We start from the raw sequence: 19,211 nt of genomic DNA, 5'->3' as shown, positions 1-19,211 counted from the left end.
CAGGATGGAAAAAGTGGAAAGGACTAGGAAAAAATAGCAAGGAAGTTAGTTGCATTGCTTACTTGCTAAGAATAGTTCCTTGTTAACCAATGTTAATTAAATAATAGAAATGACAGCTATTGGAAGAAAAGGAAAATGTTGACTAGATTAAATAGAGCTAAATTCCCCGGTGGAGGTGGCAGTAGTAATATTAACAACAGCCATCATTTGTACATACTTTGCACCAGAAACTGTTTCAAGTATCTTATGTACATAACTCATCTAATCCCCACAATTGCTCAAGGAAGTAGATGCTCTCATCATGTTCATTTTATAGATAAATGAAACTGAGTCACAGAGAGAGGTGGTAACTTACCCAAGGTTACACAGCTAATTAGAGGGCTAGCCTGGATATGACAGAAGTTCAAGTATGTTAACCCTTCAACTGGTAGCAGTAAGTTACGATAAAATATTGTAAGATATTGGAACCAAATTGATTTAAAAGAGGCTTGAGGAAAACTCAAAATAGATAATGGTCACCAGGTGATATTGGAAGGCTACTTAACTTCTCTGTGCCCCAACGTTGGTGTCTTTATAACAGTACCAATATTCTTTGACAGTACCTTACCTTAGGGCTATTTTGAGGATAAAATAAGTTAATGTATTTAATGTGCGTAAAACAGTGACTGGCACATAGTAAACATTAAAATGTGCTTATTACTGAACCTATTCTAATTTAAGAATTGTTGCTGTTTTGATTACTGAACCTATTCTAATTTAAGAAGTACTCAATCATTTTGGAAAAGCTGCGGAGGACAAAAGAACGAGGCTAATTTGGCTGTACATATTTTGTATGCTCACTATGATCTCATGCCAAAAACTGGGTACTGTTGGTCTGTCATCTATTTTCATTACTGGGTCTTGACATACCAGTAACTGTCAAATAATTGCTGGCAACTTCTGAGATTCAGATACTAAGGGTAATGACATAGAGGCTCCCTGTCTCTGTTTTTTGTGTTTTTGCTTATCATCCAGTATAAAAGAAATGTTTCAGTGAACAGAATACTATTATTTCTTTGAAGGATGAGAAAAAGGTAATTGGAAGGCAGACTTGAGAGGCTAATGTGTAAATATTGGGAGAATAACTTAAATGGTTCCCTTCTCAAAAATGAAGAAATCTGTGGGGCCTGGGCATCATGCATCGTGAACAAGAATAGAAAAAAAAATTAGCTACACAATGAACATTCATATTTATTCTTTTGTCCTCTCAATTTTCTGTCTAACTATGGCATATTTCCCCTCCTCCTTGCGGTTCAGGGTTTTTAAAACTGAGGGGATATTAAACTTAGAATAATGCTGACTTATTTTTATAATGAAAAAGTAAAATTGTCCCTGAAAACAGTATGTCTTTCTCAGTAGATATACCAAAGTCATTTTATCAATAGTTAATTCTATCTTTGCTCAAATGGGTGAAAAATCAGAATTATTCCTTGATTATGTCAGACTTTCTTACTAAACTGAAACAAAATGGATTAGGTAAAAATTCCAGTAGCTAATCAAAATATTAGACAATAATCTAGCAGTAATATTGATATTAATGTTTATATTAGTCATCAAGCAGTAATCTGAGTTGAGTTTTCTCATATTTTTATTTCCCTATAAAAGATACACATGCTGTAAAATTATAAATTCTTTTGTGTCTCTTCTGTTTAACCGTGCAGGGTCCTACTTGCCACCTTTTAGGTGTTTGATTACTACTCAAGACCTGGCTTACACTATACTTTCTAAAAACCTTACTCTGCAGTCACCACTTGGGTAGCACCTTGTCTTTCTTTTGATCTTGGCTTAAATGTCACTTTTCAGGGAGACTTTCTGTGACTACCCTGTCTAAAAAGCTCAGTGTCGGCCATTATTATTTATTGAATCAGATATCCTTTGTTCTATGTCTCAATAGCCTGTTTGTTTTCTTCAGCATTTACCGTGTTTTGTATTTATTTTTCTTTGTTTATAATCTGTTTCCACAACTAGATTTTAAGTTCCATGAGACCAGGAATCTTGTCTTTTGTTCACAACTGTATTTCTGTCATTTAGCAGACAGGCTTACACATGGTAGGTGTATTGGAGGTACATTGGAAGTGTTAAGTATATAGTTGTTGAAAGAATGAATGACTAATATCTCCATGTTTGTGAAGCAAATAGGAAGTGAAGCAGATGGTTAGTAATTGACCAACTTAAATTCTGCCAGGTAGGGATTTATTTGTATTATTGACTGTTAAGCTATTATCATAAATTTATCATCAGTAATAAAGGATTTAAAATACACTTGCCCATAAATTAAAAGATTATATTTTTTAAATTGACTAAATCCAACTGAATTTAAATAGAATCCTATAAAATAAATGAGTGGACAAAACTATCTTGGTATTGATGGTCCCCAGTTTATGTGCACCTGATTAACAAAGGATCCACACAGACTTTTGCCGCCCACTCTGCTCTCTATCCACCATGCTGAATTTGTTCCGGTTGCTGTATCTGAGAGACGGAGAGAAAGAAAGAAACTGGTAGGAGACAAAAATATAAGAAGGTAGAATAGGTTAATAAGAAAAAAGACTCAAAGGATTTAGAGTTTAGATTTGGGACCCTTTCTGTCATGCAGGTTCTATGACTTGGGGCAGGTTCCAAAGCTGTTTTCTGTAACCAGCTGAGCTTAAATGAGATAATGTGTCAAAGAACTGTGTAAGCTGTGAAATGCTGTGTGTGTGTGTGTGTGTGTGTGTGTCAACTAGTTTGCCCTATGAGCAGGATCAGTCATATAGATGAGCATGGGACCAGGTACTCCCAAGGTCAGCTAGGTGAATCTTATAGCCACTCTGTCTGAAAATATCCATTCACACAGTAGCTGATTTTTATTATTTTTATTTTCCCCTTGTTATCTGGATTGAAATTTTGCTGATTAGAGATAAATAAGGTGTATATTTAATAATACATTTTGAGGAATATTGAAACATTGGCCATATTTTGTTATACAATTATCTCAAAAGGGTCCTTTTCAGCAGCATGCTATGATGCATGAAGCATTATGCCCCTAAGACTTCAGGGTCAAATTTAGAAATTCTTACCCCTGTGTTTACCAGCCAGATGAGAGTAATTGAGCAAATTGCAAAGTATCTGAACTTCAGTTATCTTGGTTCAAAGACCATCAATCTTAAGGATTGTTGGAAAGATGAACTGAGAACGTATGCTTCAGCACCTTATGTTTGGTATATGGCAGGGGTTGGGAAGTGTTTTTACAAGGATACACAACTTGGGTCAGCTGCATTGAAATGAGTGGATCAGTTCTCTGTTGTGAAGGCTTGTCACAGCATGCATCTCAGTAGATCTGGGCTTCCCTCGTGGTAAAAGGGGTTAGTCTCAGCACTATCAAGCTATATTGCCAGCTACTGCAATGTGAGTTCAGTTCCTGGCCAGGGAGCTAACCCACGTGGCGAAGCAGATCTCTCCTGTTTCTCCTGCTGCGTCCCTTAGCAATGTATTTCACTCGATCTGCCTGTTCTGTTCCCTACTCTGTCTCTGGTGAATCCTCTCATCTCCTGCATCTCTGGTCTACAACCCAATTCTATTATGCACAAATAAATACAAATAAATCTTTAAAAAAAGATATCAGTAGATCCTTATTGTAAATTGCTGGACATTGTATTCTCCAATATTAAATTAGAAAAACTCAAAACCAGACTTGACTCTACGCAACTGTAATGTGTATGCAATAGGGATGGGAAAATAGGTAATCAGAACATACAATTTCTGGGTAATAATATATCATAATAAGCTTTTACAGCAATGTTCACACAAAGAGATTGAGGTAGGGGTGGATATTAGGAGGTGGAAGGAAAATACTTTTGGTGAAATGGTGCCCCAAATTGCTATTTTCTTATTTCAGAATATTACCTACCATTGATTCAGTTCTTGATTTTGAGTTTTTCTAGTTTAATATTAGAGAATATAATGTCCAGCAATGTACAGTAAAGATCTACTGGCATCTTTTTTTTTTTTTAAAAAAAAGATTTATTTGTATGGCCCTTCATCTTATATGACCCAGAATTTAGACTTGTTCCATGATGCTACAAGTAAAGGCCATGACAGGTTAAGAAACTTTTGGTAGGCTAGCCTGGTAACCTAGTCATAACTTACTTATAAATAATTAATATTTACCCTAAGTCTGACCATTATTTGAACTATAAACTCATTTCTTTTGGAAGCCCAACCAATGTATAGCTGGGGTTTAGCATTTTATTTTTTTAAAAGACTTATTTATGCATACAAGAACTGAGGTATAGGCCAGAAATGTGGCAGAGGGGATGTGTAAGAGGATTCACCAGAAACAGAGTAGGGAGCAGAACAGGCGGACCTACTGAAATACACTGCTGAGGGGAGCAGCAGATGAGACAGGAGGGTCTGCTGTGCCATGTGGGTCAGCTCCCTGACAGGGGATCAAACTCTTGCCACAAGTGGCTAGCTATAGCTTGATAGCATTGAGACATAACCTCTCCTTGGCCCTCAGCAAGACCTAGGGATTAGCATTTTATTTTTATTTTTAAAGATTTATTTATTTATGCATACATATTTATTTATACATACATAATGAATAATTATGCATATTTATTTATGCTGGGGTACAGGCCAGAGATGCAGGGGGTGAGAGGATCCACCAGAGATAGAGTGGGGAACAGAACAGGCAGACTGACTGAAATGCGCTGCTGAGGGGAGCCGCGGGCGAGACAGGAGAGGTCTGCCTCGCCATGTGGGTTTCTCCCTAGCCGCCCGGGAATCAAACTCGTGCTGCAGAGGCTGTGGATTGCTTCATAGTGCTGTGCTTAACCCTTTGCACCACCAGGGAGGCCCGGGATTAGCATTTTAAATTAACGTGAAGTTTCTGTTATTTTCCCACTTAACCAAACTTGCGTATTCTTAAATGACGTTAAAGTTTGGTATCCGTATATCTGAAGTCAGACCATTTATAAATCTTGATTCTGACACCCAGGAGATTTTTTAACATTTTTTAACCAAATCAGTAATTTCCTTTTATGAAAGGTTATCATGGTTTATCACACTACCTATTTAGTACTTAACTTTATAACATTAGTTAACTGTCATTACTACTTTATAACAAGAAAAAAAAGATATAGCTTTAATACTTAATTTGGACAAAATATATATTTTTTTAGTTTGAACTTAGGACTAAAATTCTATATCACACTTCATATACTTGACAAACAGGTAGTGACACACAAATTTTGATTTATTCTTTTTTACCGAAGACTTGGCCTTAAGGTTTCTTTAACCTTCCCTATACTGCTGGCTTTAAAATTTATATCTACTTTTAAAAAATTTCATGCCCACATAATAGTTGAAATCATAAAATTAACATCCAAATATTTTTCCATAGATAATTGTGAACATTTTGCTACTTTTGTTTTATCTCTCCTGATAGATAGGTAGGTAGTACATCAGATAGACAGACAGACAGATGTGTGTGTGTGGTGGGGGGTGGACGGTTACTCCTTATTTTTTTGTTTATATAATTTGAGAATAAGTTCCAGACTTTATGACATTTCAATCCTGTCTACCTCAAAATGGAGGTAACTGGTATCAGCCAGTAAACACTGATTATACATGCTTCTTTTCCAACTCTACATCAAGTTGCTTGCCTAAAAATCAGCAGTAGTAACAGTATTTGTACCATGGAAATTGGCAGTGCTACAAACCAGGACTTAATTCCTCTGGAGAGCCAGTTAAACATTTACTACCATACCCCACTGTATGTTTCTCCTAAAAATAAAAACATTCTCTTACATACCTACAGTACAGTTCTCACACTCAAGGAGACTTAACACTGAAACATTACTAATGTGTAATATGTGTAATATTATGTTCACATTTCCTTAATTGGCCCAATATTGTCTTCAGTGTCTTTTAAGGAATGAAGTTGCCTCCTATTATAGAAAAGAGTTAGCCCCTCTTGTTGAACAGCAGTTACAAAGGTTTTTAAGTATACTATCAGGAAATGGTAAAGGTAGAAGTGAATAAAATTACTGGGTTTTGAAAAAAATATTACATCACATAAACAGGACGATTAATGGAGATTTTAGCAGGCCTTCAAAATTTTTTTAGTTAAAAAAAAAACATTTGGCCAAAAGTAGATTTAAGAAAAAAGTGACTCTTAACGACATTCCAAGATTCTTTCAATTGAAAAAGAATTATATTTTATATTTCATTTGGGGAGAATTATATTTTTAATTCTAAAGTGTCAGGCTTCCACTCAGACCTCATTTCTTCATATTTTCCTAAGGTTTCCTGCGTGCTAGCTGCATCAATCTTGACTGTTCTTCCGTTACCACAAACACGTTGTCACTACGGGGCCTTTGCACTTCTTCCTGTTTGGAATGCGTGTCTCATGATTGTTCTTTACTTCATTTTACTTTCTACCCATTCATCACTTCCTCCTCAAGCCATTTCAGACCACCCTGTCAAAAAGAATATAACTCTTTTATTCTGCATCAGTCTTCATAATTGCTGTCAATGTCTGACCAGATGTTCTATGTTCATTTGTTTGTCTTTCTGTTTTTTTCCCCCACTAGGAATGTAAGCTTCATGAAGGCAGAGACTTAGTGGTATTTATTGACTGCTATATTTCCTCATGTGTGGATCGGTGCCTGGCATTTAGTGGCTGCTCAATAAATGTTTATTGTTGAATGAATGCTTGCATGCATTTTATATCTTTGTGGTACAGCATTATTTTTTACTGGAAAACCTTATGCATTCTTTTTTCTTTGATTTGCTAGTTTTGTAATCCTAAGAATTAACTCTCAGGTGTTAGTTTTTGTTTCTAAATGGGGATATTTACGCCCAGTTCACAAATTATTTGGGAATCAAGTGATATAATGTATAGGACTCCTTGTATAGATAGAGTGCTATACAAATATAAGTAGCCATTCATCCTTTAAGCATTTGTCCTTACATATCAGCTATTTTATTAGGTTTTTGGAATATATAAATGAGTAAATTAAGACAATTGAGTCTAGGGGGGCAGTAGGCAAAAAGCCAGGTAAGTGTGGGGGGAGCACAGATGAAAGAGTATAGTAGCTTGGAGTTCTTGGGGGTAAACTTCCTTAAGTCAAGGATAGATGTGTTCAATTTTGAAGAATGAGAACAATTCTTGACTTCTGGAAGTGTCTCGTTTTTGACAGCTGAGTTAGTGGTTTGGGGACTCGTGACCTCAGGTATTTTTGGCTCCCCAAACAAGGACATTAGCATCCTTCACATTTCTACAAAGTGCTAGGAAATTTTTAATTTTATCTTCTTAAAAATCACCCTGGTAATACAAGTCCATCAAAAAGTACAAAATTCAGGTAAGCTAAAAGAAAGGGAGAAAATGATATTAATTCTACGTTGTGATAGATAGTTCACATTTTAGTGTATGTTGTTTTAATTTATATCTGTGTATGTACATTTTAGTGTATGTTGTTAGAGTATATATGCATATATGTACATTTATATTTCTAAATTAAACCACCATGCATACTATTTAGCAAACTAGCCTTTTACTTAATATATTGTATGTGTTTATGTCATCAAGTGTTCTTCCATTACAGTATTTTTAATGGTTATATAGCTAGCTAACTTTCCTGCTCATATATCATTTAGCTACTTTTCTATTTAATTTTAAAGTTCTAATCATGGTAAAATATACATAACATAAAATTGACCATCTTTTGGTGGCTATTTAAGTTGTTTCAATTTTTGGCTATTATAAATATGCACTTGTAGTGAACATTCCCATAACAATGTTGGTATATATATTCTTACAGATTTTTCAGATAAAGTTCTAAAAGTATATGCAAAATTAACTTTTTGATTGGTAGGACTGGAGGAGAGGACATGGTGAGCAATTAAGATGTCCAAGGGATAGCAGATAGAATAATGTGAATTGTAGGGTTACTAGGAATGGAGGTTAGAGTTTTGAATGTCAAGGTAAGGCATTTTAGCTTCATTTGGTAGTGGGGCAATAAGCAGTTTGGTATGATTAAAGAGAACTTTTTTGGAGGAAGAATTTGGCAGCTTATTTCCATTATTTAATTCCATTAGAAACCAGCAGAGAGAGAATATTGAATATCTGAAAGTTTTAAAATCAGTTTAACTCTCAAATTTACATTATGATCTGGTGGTATAAAAATTACCTGACACGTGTATCTACTATTAGCTAATCATTTTTTTCTTCTCTTTTTTTCCCTTTTCTACCATTCTTTATAGTATATGAGGATTTGTATTTTTTTTTTTTTAAAGTGACAGTCTTTTTTTTATTTATTTATTTGTTTGTTTTGTTTATACAAGCACTGGGTACAGTCAGAAGCGTGGGAGGGTGAGAGAATCCACCAGAGCCAGAGCGGGGAGAAGAACAGGCAGAAGGACCGAGGTACACTGCTGAGGGGAGCAGCGGGCGGCAGGAGAGGTCTGCGCGCCATGTGGGACCCTCCTCCGGTGGCCGGGAAGCAGCCGGGGATCGAACTGGCGCCGCAGAGGCCGCGGGCAGCTTCGCAACCCAGCGCTCAACCGCTGCGCCACCGGGGAGGCCCAGGATTTGTATTCTTTTTGATGAAAATTCTTGGGAATGCTAACATAGCAAACAGTATTGGCAGTGCCATAGCTGTGATTATGATACTCCTGTCGGAACAGTGAACTGCATTACTTATTTTAAAGTAGCCGTGTGTTATATGGGAGAGAAAAACAGGATAAAATTGGAGGTTCCTTTTCTCATTCCAGGTAATTGCTGACAGAAATTGAATAAATCTTGTAGGATTAGAGTCCCTTGTACCTTCTAACCTCCTGTGAACTCAGAGACCCCCCACAATTCAGATCTTTCCTAGCTGTGTTATGGAGAGAATGGACATGTATCCTCTTCTCTAACAAATACTATCACACAAAAGCTTGAGGAAAAACAAATATTTGGCTACAGGAGGGACTTGTTTGGTATATTGTGGTAAGAAAGAACACAGCAGGAAATCTGAAGATTTCATCGTTCATAACTCTTTCCTTAAAATTATTTCTTTGGGCACGTGTTCTGGAATCTGGTACACTCACTACTCAGAAGTTGGTATAAGGAGCATACCTATGTCTTTAAGGACATATATTCAAATCATAGTAATTTTTAAGTTGATTAAATGCTGTCCTGCAGGCATACTTTCATAGTCCAGCATATGATATCCAAGGCCCAGCCTTTTTCTTGTAGTTTATATTGCAGACTTCAGCTCTCTGCCAGAGGGCTCTGAATGACCAGCAATGAAAAACAAATCCTCAGATTACATAGTAGTACAGATTAAATTCCATTATGAAGAGTTCAGGACATGAAAATGCTTTAATTGTTCTGAAATTACTGTCAAAATCATTGCTCAAAATCAGAGTTGGAAATATTCTTAAAGGGTGAGTGCAAAACATCAGAGAAAAAGAAGTAACCTGTCCAACTACAAAAGTATAACTCGATTTCTTGCTAGCCATTCAAGTATTATCTATATTACATAAAGTAAATTTGCTCAAAGTGAAAAATAGACATATTTCATATTGCAAATAGGGATATAGAGGAAGAAAAAACTATAAAGAAATTAGAGATAATGTCTAAAATTAAAAATCAATTAAGCTTATTTAAAAATATAGAGTGGTCTCCCTGCTGGCACAGGGGTTAAAAATCTCAGTGCTATCAAGCTATCTCCAGCCATTGTGGCCTGAGTTTGATCCCAGGCCAGTGAGCTAACCTATGTGGTGCAGAAGACCTCTCTTGTCTTGCTTGCTGCTCCCCTCAGCAGTGTATTTCAGTAGATCTGCCTGTTCTGCTCCCCACTCTCTCTGGTGAATCCTCTCCTCACCACCACCTCTGGCCTATACCCCAGCTCTTGTATGCATAAATAATTTCTTTAAAAAATAAAAATAAAAAGGGCCTCCCCGGTGGCGCAGCGGTTGAGCTCTGGGTTGCGAAGCTGCCCGCAGCCTCTGCGGCGCCGGTTCGATCCCCGGCTGCTCCCCAGCCACCGGAGGAGGGTCCCACATGGCGCGCAGACCTCTCCTGCCGCCCGCTGCTCCCCTCAGCAGTGTACTTCGGTCCTTCTGCCTGCTCTGCTCCCCGCTGTGGCTCTGGAGAATTCTCTCACCCTCCCGTGCTTCTGACTGTACCCAGTGCTTGTATAAACAAACAAACAAACAAATAAATAAACAAACAAACAAATAAATAAAAAATACATGCCTCTTTAAAAAATAAATAATAAAAAAACAAAAAAAAATATAAAGGCAACATCTTTGCTTCAGTGTTGCTACTTACAAAACAGGACTATTAATACAGTAATACTTAGGTATTGTAATGATTAAATAAGCTAATCTGTAAACTTCTTAGACTATTTGAGTCTGAGTAAATATTTAATAAATATTGCTCATTATTGTTAATATATTAACATTTCTTCTAGTAAGAAAGTACACATTCTGAGTACCTTGAAGGCAATATACAGAGGCTCAGCAAGTAACTGAGGACAGGAGAAACCCCCCCTTTTCCCTATAATTAGGTAAAGCCTCTGAGAAAGTGAGTCTGGGCCAAAAGAAACAAACTGGAGGGAGTGGGGGGAGGGAGAATTTTAGGCCAAGGAAGAAGTCTATGCAAAGGTCTTGAATTTAGAGGGAGCCTAGCATGTCAGGAAATGGAAGAAGAGCAGGATACCTATCACAACTTGTGCTGGCTTCATTTGCCCATTTTTGACTCTTTCCTGCACTTAGAATATTTGTTCTCCCTAGGGCAAGGCCAACATCTGTCTTTTTCCCTGCTATAGCCCTCACACTACTTTATGATATTGCAGAGCTGGCATTTATTAAATGCTAGAAAACACATTTTAGTGCCTATTGCATGCTTAATCATTGCCAGTACCTTGCGGGTGAGGACTTTATTTTTCTTTGCCTTCTATTTGGGATGCAGCAAGTTGCATATGATACTTTGTTTTTTGAAGGACATTTGAAAAAGCTCACAGGTTGGAGAAAGAATTTTAAGGTTACCCTCATTATTAGCCATTTTGCTGTCCTATTTGTACACTCAAATCTTGTCTCCATTAACTTATATTTTATTTTGTATTTAGGTAGCTTCATTGCAGCTTTAGTAGACAGTTTGCCACAACTGTATTTTATTTATTTATTTATTTATTTTTGGTGGGACCCTCGCCGGTGGCCAGGGATCGAACTGGCACTGCAGAGGCTGCGGGCAGCCTCGCAACCCAGCATCAACCACTGTGCCACCAGGGGAGGCCCTACCCCAACTGTATTCTATAGACTTCTACATCTAATACTCTGTAATTTTTGCAGACTCATACTAAATCAAGGGACTGAAAACATAAAATACTTGTTTTGATTTAGTACAAAAAACACTTTGACTTTGTTTCAGAAATGCTTGATTTTTTTAAATGAAGTATTTTTGCAAAATGTTCTTTTCAAATAATCAGAATTCTGCTTTTTGTGATAAATATTAAATTAGTGATTACAAGTATAGTCATAAAATTATATCATTTTTAGAAAATATTGTTAAATGCACCTTAGACCTTGGACACTCTCCTCTTCTCTGAAACAAATATTCATTAACTCCTGCTGTGTGCTTGGCATATATGTGCCTAAAATACAGTAATGAACAAGAACTAACGTGATCTCTAGCCCCTGGAACTTGTAGTCAAATGTAGTCTTTCTCAGACTACATCTGTCTAAGACAGATGTAGGGGACAGATGAGGGGAGGAGATTATCTTGTGCTGTTTTGAAAGGGGCAGGGGTAGAGAGGGGTGACCCAGAGGAAGAAAGTATCAGATGGTCTACATAGATTTATAGAACACCCACATTCCATTACCCTTTTCTATTTGTGGTGGTCTCAATTATTTTTAGTTTGAGTATGGGGGTGGGGGATGGCAGGTGGGATGTTCTGCTTTGTTTTGCTTTTGAGAATGAGGAATGGGAATTTCTTCTCAGTAAGTGCAGATTTTAGTTGATGTGCTCAGTTTATGAGGCGTTATTGATATCCCCCTCGTAGCAGCACAACTAAAAACTTCCTGGTCTAAAAGGTTAGGAACTATGGAGGAATTCAAATGATAAGTACTTTCCATTGGTTTGCTGGATGAAGTAATTATATAAACAGAAATTGTGTTGAAAAAGAACTTTGATAGATGGCTGGGTTGACTGTGTGAAGAAAATGATAACTCTTTGTCTTCCTCTGTAAAAAAAAAATATACTCAGTAGATAAAGAATTTGTACTTTCTGAATCCTAAGGGATTTCTAAATACCTGTCTCTAATAGTATAAGATCACCTCTAGTAAAAAAATATTAGTAGTACTGAGTTGTGGCAGCTTGTAAAGTGAATTTTGGCTGTAAATTTTAGCAACTGCTTCTTTTTCAAACTCTTGTTTAGTAAAGTAAAGCATCAGCCTTCAATCTGTCCCTCCAAAGTCCCTGTTGGTTAAGTGTGATATGGTAGAACCTAATACTCTGGGACAGTGGAGGGGATTATAGGGATTGAGAAACAGCATCATGTGGAGCAGTGGCTTTAAAATTTGACTGCCCACAGTTAGGAAGACAATTGACATTGTTGCCTGGTAACAGTACTCCCTGCCTCCAAACAAAAGTCATTACTCAATCTTGCTTATGCAATAAGCAAGATTTTTTTTTTCTATTTTATTTTAAAAAAATGACAGTCCCAACTGTAGTACATATAATCTTACAGATTGTTTCTAGCATTTAGAAGAACTAGAAAGACCTGGATGCTCTTTCTGGTGTGCCTCCTGCCCTGTGTGACCTTCATCAAATTACCGGACTTCTCTGAACTTTAGCTTTCTCACTGGTTAAAATTAAGGTAATAATGGAATGCATTTTATAGGTTTGTTATAGTGACATAACATGAGCAAAGTGGTTATGCCACGCACTTAATGCATAATCAGTGATTATTTTGATTCTTTCCAAAAGTTTTCCTTAGAACATAGGGAGGCTAGTCTTATTCAGAGAAATAATTCAGTTTTAGGTATTATTTGAGTTTGAGGAGTAATAGATAGCCAGAAATGTTTAGTCACGTTATTGGGAGAAGAAAAAGTAGACGAAACAGTCTAAAATAAGCCATTTTTTAAAAATGCAAGCAGAGGACTAAAACTTTTAGGAACTTAATTGAGTCTCAAAAGCTACATGAGGTTCACTTAATTCTCCAGAGCTGCTTCATTTTACCAGTTTTCTGCTAATATTTTCCAAAATTAAAAATGCAGAATCTATCATTTGTATAACTACGGGCATAATTAGTAGAGGTTATAGCATCTACCCATGATAAATTGTTGGAGGGGAAAAAAAAAAAGAAAACACAGGATTTGGAATTTAACCTGGGTTAGATTATTCAACCAGGTAACCACCAGCTGCCATAATCTCTATCATTCAATTTATTTACAAAGTATTCTTATTTAACAAAGTTGCAATTGTCAAAGGGACATGAAAATGTAAGACACATTAATTCCATGGAAATACTTTTAGTGAAAAAGATCATTTTATCAGAATAAAAAATTAATGATTAATTCTAGATTTTTAAGACTATCAAACATAGCATTCTTTATAACATAATAGTAGAGATTTAAAAAATCCCAGAATCTCTCTTTAAAAGAAGTATAGGTACAGGTACAGGGGAACCAATGTGCATCTTGGCATGTATTTTGTGTTATAATAGTAATGCTATTTATAAAGCTATTAAGTATTATAGAACACTAAAAACCAGTTCTTATACCTGATCTTGATACTTGCTAAATTTGACTAGTGTGTGTACAAGATATTATTAGACAAAGTGTCCAGTAGCTTAGATTATAAATAACCCCTGTTCTAGCTCATTTTAAACAATGTAGTATGAATGATGCCAAAAAACAAGCTAGAACATTTTCTTCTTTCCAAGATCTTAGATTTTGTAAACATGGCTCTGCTCCTGGAACTTATCTAGGTCATCATAACCCAAAATCTTTTGAAAGATGAGAACCCCAATTAAATCTCTTAGGTACTTGTTAATATTTTAATTTTAAGAAGTGTTTTATTTCTTTAAAACACAGTTTTTTTATTTTTTATTTATTTTTTTGGTGGGACCCTCGCCAGTGGCCAGGGATCGAACTGGTGCTGCAGAGGCTACGGGCATAAAACACAGTATTTTTAAATTGTTCTTTGGCCATTTGACTTATTTACACCATGTCATAATGAATACAGATCACTGGATAATCTTTTCAGTAATAGTGACTGCTAAGAATCTCCATGAGAGTGGAAAGTAACATAACTTATTATGTGTTAATTATCCCAGTACCAACCTGACAGCATAGCATTTCATTTTTGAATAAGAAATCTAATTTAAGGGGGAAAAGCTATAAATTACCCTATTTTCCAAAACTGCTGTTTAATTTAGTCTGTCTTGTAACTTAGTTATTGAGCTACTAAGTATGTTGTCAAATGTAATACTACTTTAGAAACTTTAAAAATATCTGTGTCATGGCGCAAGCGCTGGGTTGCGAAGCTATCCCCGTGCTCCCGTCCACCGGAGGAGGGTCCCATGGCGTGCAGAAGCAGTGTACTAAGCGCTTCTGACTGTACCCAGTGCTTGTATAAACAAACCATCAATAAATAAACATGCCTCTATAAAAAAATCTGTGTCATAAAAGTCTTTCTTTGGTAGTCAAGATTTAAATGTCATGCCCTTGTTCTTAACATGGGATATTACTAATATATTGCCCTTCACTCTGTGTGTATGTGTGTGTGTGTGCATGTATGCCCACATATGCACATTTGGCCTTTATTAGCATGCTGTATACCTGATATTTATAAAGGAAAATAGAAAACTTAAATTGCTCGAGAGCCAAGTACTAGGCTAGTTGGTTTATAACTCATAGAGAAATTATTATTTCCACTTTGCAAATGAAGAAATAGATAAGTTAAATTATTTGATAGCACAGCTTTTTGAGTGGAAAGAACCTGAGCCCCTAGACTACCTGGCTCTTCTTTACGTCTTGCTGCTCTAAGGGATTTTTCCAGTAATGAGGTTGGATTTTGTGTAGACATGTTTACATTGTTATCCCCAGAAGAGACCATCAGGGATGATGATAACCATTTTGATGGTGCATTGATAACACAAAAAATTATTTTGTCTCATCCTATTTCATCCATTCAACATAGCATTACTGCAGGCGTAAAAATCCAAACCAACAAACAACAAACCAGAAATGATTCCTATCTTAGTAATGAACAATTTCAGAGATGTGCTAAAGAGCCTGAAGCTGATTTAGATGTAAAATTTAGACTAGAACCCAGATATTTGGTTGCCGGTTCCACGTTCTTTTCTATTTCTTTAATCTCCACTGGATTAGGTATGTGATCTGTGATGATAAAATAGTGAAGTTTTGCAAACTGAATTTTTTATTGTGTTCCATTTAGTGATTGAACTATAGCAACAGGCTTCATTCCCTGCTTATCAGTCAAAACCAGTTTTCCCTTATTATAAGTAGTATATCAATAAAAGCAGTAAAGTAGAATGGGATTATAGTAGTGGTTGTTGAATGAGTGGTAAATGGAAACTGTTAACTTGAAATTTCTGTATTTAAACTTTATTCTTGTGTGATGCCACATTTGCCTTATAGAAATGCAACTAAGAAAGGAACTGTTGAGAAAAGTATGGTAGATTATCAGCATGCATGTTAGATTCAGGCAGACCTAAATTTGAATCCTGGCTTTTCTCACAAGTAACAAACCATTTTTCTTATCTGTGGTGATAGTGGCTACTACCACTGGGGTCAGCAGAGATGGATATGTGAAAAGTTTAGCACCATGCCTGGCCATAGGCCTTCATATATAACAGTTATAAAATAATTATCTTTGAAGGGTTATTTTCCTAAGTAAAATCTCTTTTTGTTTAGAAAGTGCCCAAGCTAGCATGATTATCGCTAAAGCATCATGCTATAAATGGACAGTTGCCAATTTTTTCCCCTATTAGAGAGCTTAGATGATTTCAAACAGTTGATATTTGAACATTTCCCATTTTGTATTTGGAATATGTCATTTAAAACAAATGTTATGGAAGATCTGCCTTCCTATTTATTTCCTTAATTAGAATAATACAATATATATTTTTTGATCTGGTACATTTGGGAACGCACAATTATGATTATGCTGAGTGCAGGGGCAGTGGGAGCTTTTCATGGTTTGGCGGGTGTGAATTGAGAACCTCGTACTAACAGCATTGAATTTTGTAGTATTCAGATTCCTATCTATAGTCTGTTGAGACCTACCAAGTCAATAATATGCCATTATGTTACAGCATACCCGTTTATGACTTTGTATCAAGATGACCCAACCAGGGAAAAGCAAGTGTTCTTCAGAATTATCTGAAGTGCCATTATGAAATGTATCGGAAAACTGGCAGAATAGAAGAAGGATTTCACTAATAAATCTCTCACTTGGATTTTATTTTTTAAGGTGGCATGCCTCTTGAAGTGCCTTTTATTCCGTTACAGTTACGTTTCTAAATTTAATTTTTTCTATAAGTTCTCTTTGTATATGATGTTAATCAGTATTTTTAAATAAAGATAGAGGATATCAACAGCCTTTAATTTAAAAGTTTAAAGATTATAACTAAAAGAAATATTCCAAAATAATTAGGGGTTGTATGTTATTCTTTTTTTGAAAGAAATAGACATTGATTTTAAATTATTTCTTGATTGATCCAAAAATTTAAAAACTTTTCACTCCTTTGACTTCTAAGAGTTGAGTAAGATTTAGAATTGATTTCTTGTATGAACAATGTATAAATTATACCTGGTCTGTTTACTTCCCATGGTTGCAAAATCAAAAAGTATATGGCATATAAATCAGGCCTATTGCTAGGTAGACAGAGTACCTCCCTGTAAAGCACTTACAGTGTGGCAGAAAAAAATGTCATTAAACCAGTCATTTTGCAAATAATTGTTTAACATTCTATGACCTAAGTGCCAAGAAAAACTGCTGGTAGCCCAGAACTAGTGTTGATCTGTGAAAGTTGCCCTGGAGAGGGGAAATTTAAACTGAGACTTAGCAAAAGATTGTGGGAGACCAGTCCTACCAGTAGAGGAATAATATTTGCAAAGACTCCAAGTTTGGAAGAAGCTTAAAGGTCCTTAGTAACCGAAAGGCTAGTGTGACTGGCAGAGAACACCCTTTGGACTTCACAATAGTCCTGTGAGTTAACTCCATTTTACGGATAAGAAAACTAAAGCTCAGAGTGGTTTAGTGATTTGTATAGTTTTACTGTTAGAAATGGCAGATTGTTTTAAACTTGGTTGGTCTGTTGAGTTGACCTGACTACAAAATCCTTGTTCTCTCTACCATGCCATTCTTTCCTAGTCACTTTCCTCACAGACTTAACTGCATTCCTGAAAACATCTTCCCTCTTGTTTTTTTTTTTTTTCTCTGAGGGCTTAGCAACTCTCCCTCTTGCTCATTGTGGAGCCAGTGATGAGGTTCTTTCTTGACACTAAGGCAATAATGAATCTCAACACTAAGAGACTGTATTTACTTGTATAATATAGTACTCCAGGGGTCCTAGAAGCTGAAAGGGTAGGAATCTTGTGGATTCTGTTGCTGATATGAAATTGCAGTGTTGTTTGTGGCCTCTCATTTAAAAATAGCCTCTTGGTACTCATAAGGTACTTCAATAGCGCCAACATTTCCATCAGCCTCTGCTCCCTACCCCCAAGACACTGCAGATAAACAAAGATCTAAGTAATAAACAGTGTGCTTCTGCTGTAGCCTCAGCCCTATTCCCACAAACTTCTCCTGTATAGAAATCCTAAAGCCACCATTAATAACACATTTTATTGGAAGAATGCAAATCAAAAGACTTCCATTGCTTTAAAAATTTGAAAACCACTATCCTAGCTTAGCTCATGTTCAGTGGTTACTACATGAGGAAATTTTGATTCTTTTTACTACTAACTACATTGACTTCCTTAAACAACTCTTAAATTGGGGAAGGAGTTTTGTTGTTGTTCTCACAGCTTGTGGAGACAGTGTAGACTGACATGTTGAAGTCCAGTACTGGAACTCTGAAACAAATATCCCATGTCCTCATCTCTAGATAACTTTAGGGGGTGTGGGGGTGGGGAGAGAATTTAGGCAAAATGTCATTCTTTTTTAATGTAAGAAGAAATGCTTGATGCAAACACCTAGTTAAGTTTTTTTTATTGCTCTCAGAGCTTACTGATTATTTTTACTTTAAATCTTTTTCTAAGCAATCTGTTTTTCTCAATTTTCCTTGCCCTCTTAAAAGGTACTGCATAAATTTAAGGCGGGCGGGGGACACGACTTTAGGCCTTATCCCATTTTAACTAACTGGTTGTGCTTTTCTAGGAATTGGTGAAATTTGTCCTAAAGTAATTCCTACTTCAACGTAGATGGAGGTTGATGCTTTATTTTAATTGTAAAGTTTCCTGTTTCTGTGGTTTCCGAGGATTTCTCTTGGTAGGGCCTGATTTACTTGAAATGTGAAGTAGTACATTGATTTTCCCTACCACCCCTCTTTGTCCTCAGTTTTATGCTAAACCGACTGAAATAAATGTTTGCCTTAGGAATTTCTCTCATTTTTCAGAAGCACCCAGAGACGCACATGTTAGGAGCTCACGCTAGAATACTTTGTCATTATGGTTCTACTGTTGTTTCCTTTCAAGTTGCCTAAACACAGCTGAGTTGGTAAGAGGAGCAAAGACAACAAGATAGGGCTGCCAAGTAGGCAGGAAGCTGTAGTGGACCTAGCGAGCAGGGGCGGCTGAGCACACCCTCCATCCAATCAGCTGTGAGTGCTGTTGCTATGTGCGCTCTACTCTGCTGCCTTTGTGAAAACCTTACACAGAGGGAAGCGAAATCAGCACCCACCGCTGAACGTTTGTTTTAACCACTGCAGACATCTGGATCCCTCAGTTTCTGACTGTCTAGCTATTGACAGCCAGAAGGCAACTTCTTTTATACAAGGATTCCAGTATGGTTTTCAGTGGAAACAAAGGGCTTCACAGAGAAGGTGTGTAACGAAGTGTTTTTAACGGCTGTATTTTTAAGCTTCCAGTTTTCTGTAGCTGTTTACCAGTTGTGGTGTTTGCTTTGCATGGGTTTTTTAATAAATAGGTCTTGAAAAATGATCTCACTT

The 19,211-nt window shown here is 36.4% G+C and overlaps 1 protein-coding gene across 8 annotated transcripts in view; it reads left to right on the top strand.

The window, feature by feature from the left end:
- Positions 1-19,211, top strand: part of ATOSA (atos homolog A) — an 80,100-nt gene that overhangs the window by 6,885 nt on the left and 54,004 nt on the right. For 2 of the 8 annotated variants that reach the window (XM_037502509.2, XM_037502508.2), the window contains exon 1: positions 18,326-19,085. The exons of the other annotated variants lie outside the window; for them this stretch is intronic. In XM_037502509.2, coding sequence (XP_037358406.2) covers positions 19,049-19,085 — 37 coding nt within the window. In that variant the 5' untranslated portion in view covers positions 18,326-19,048. Of the gene's footprint in view, positions 1-18,325; positions 19,086-19,211 lie in introns of those variants that run through there. 8 annotated transcript variants of the gene reach the window in all.

The sequence above is a fragment of the Talpa occidentalis genome, unplaced genomic scaffold, assembly GCF_014898055.3.
Source record: "Talpa occidentalis isolate TD23 unplaced genomic scaffold, MPIMG_talOcc4v2.1 talOcc4.11, whole genome shotgun sequence".
In the NCBI taxonomy this organism is placed as follows: Eukaryota; Metazoa; Chordata; class Mammalia; order Eulipotyphla; family Talpidae; genus Talpa; species Talpa occidentalis.
Note: the sequence above shows the minus strand (reverse complement) of the source record. Positions and strands in the feature narration are given on the sequence as shown.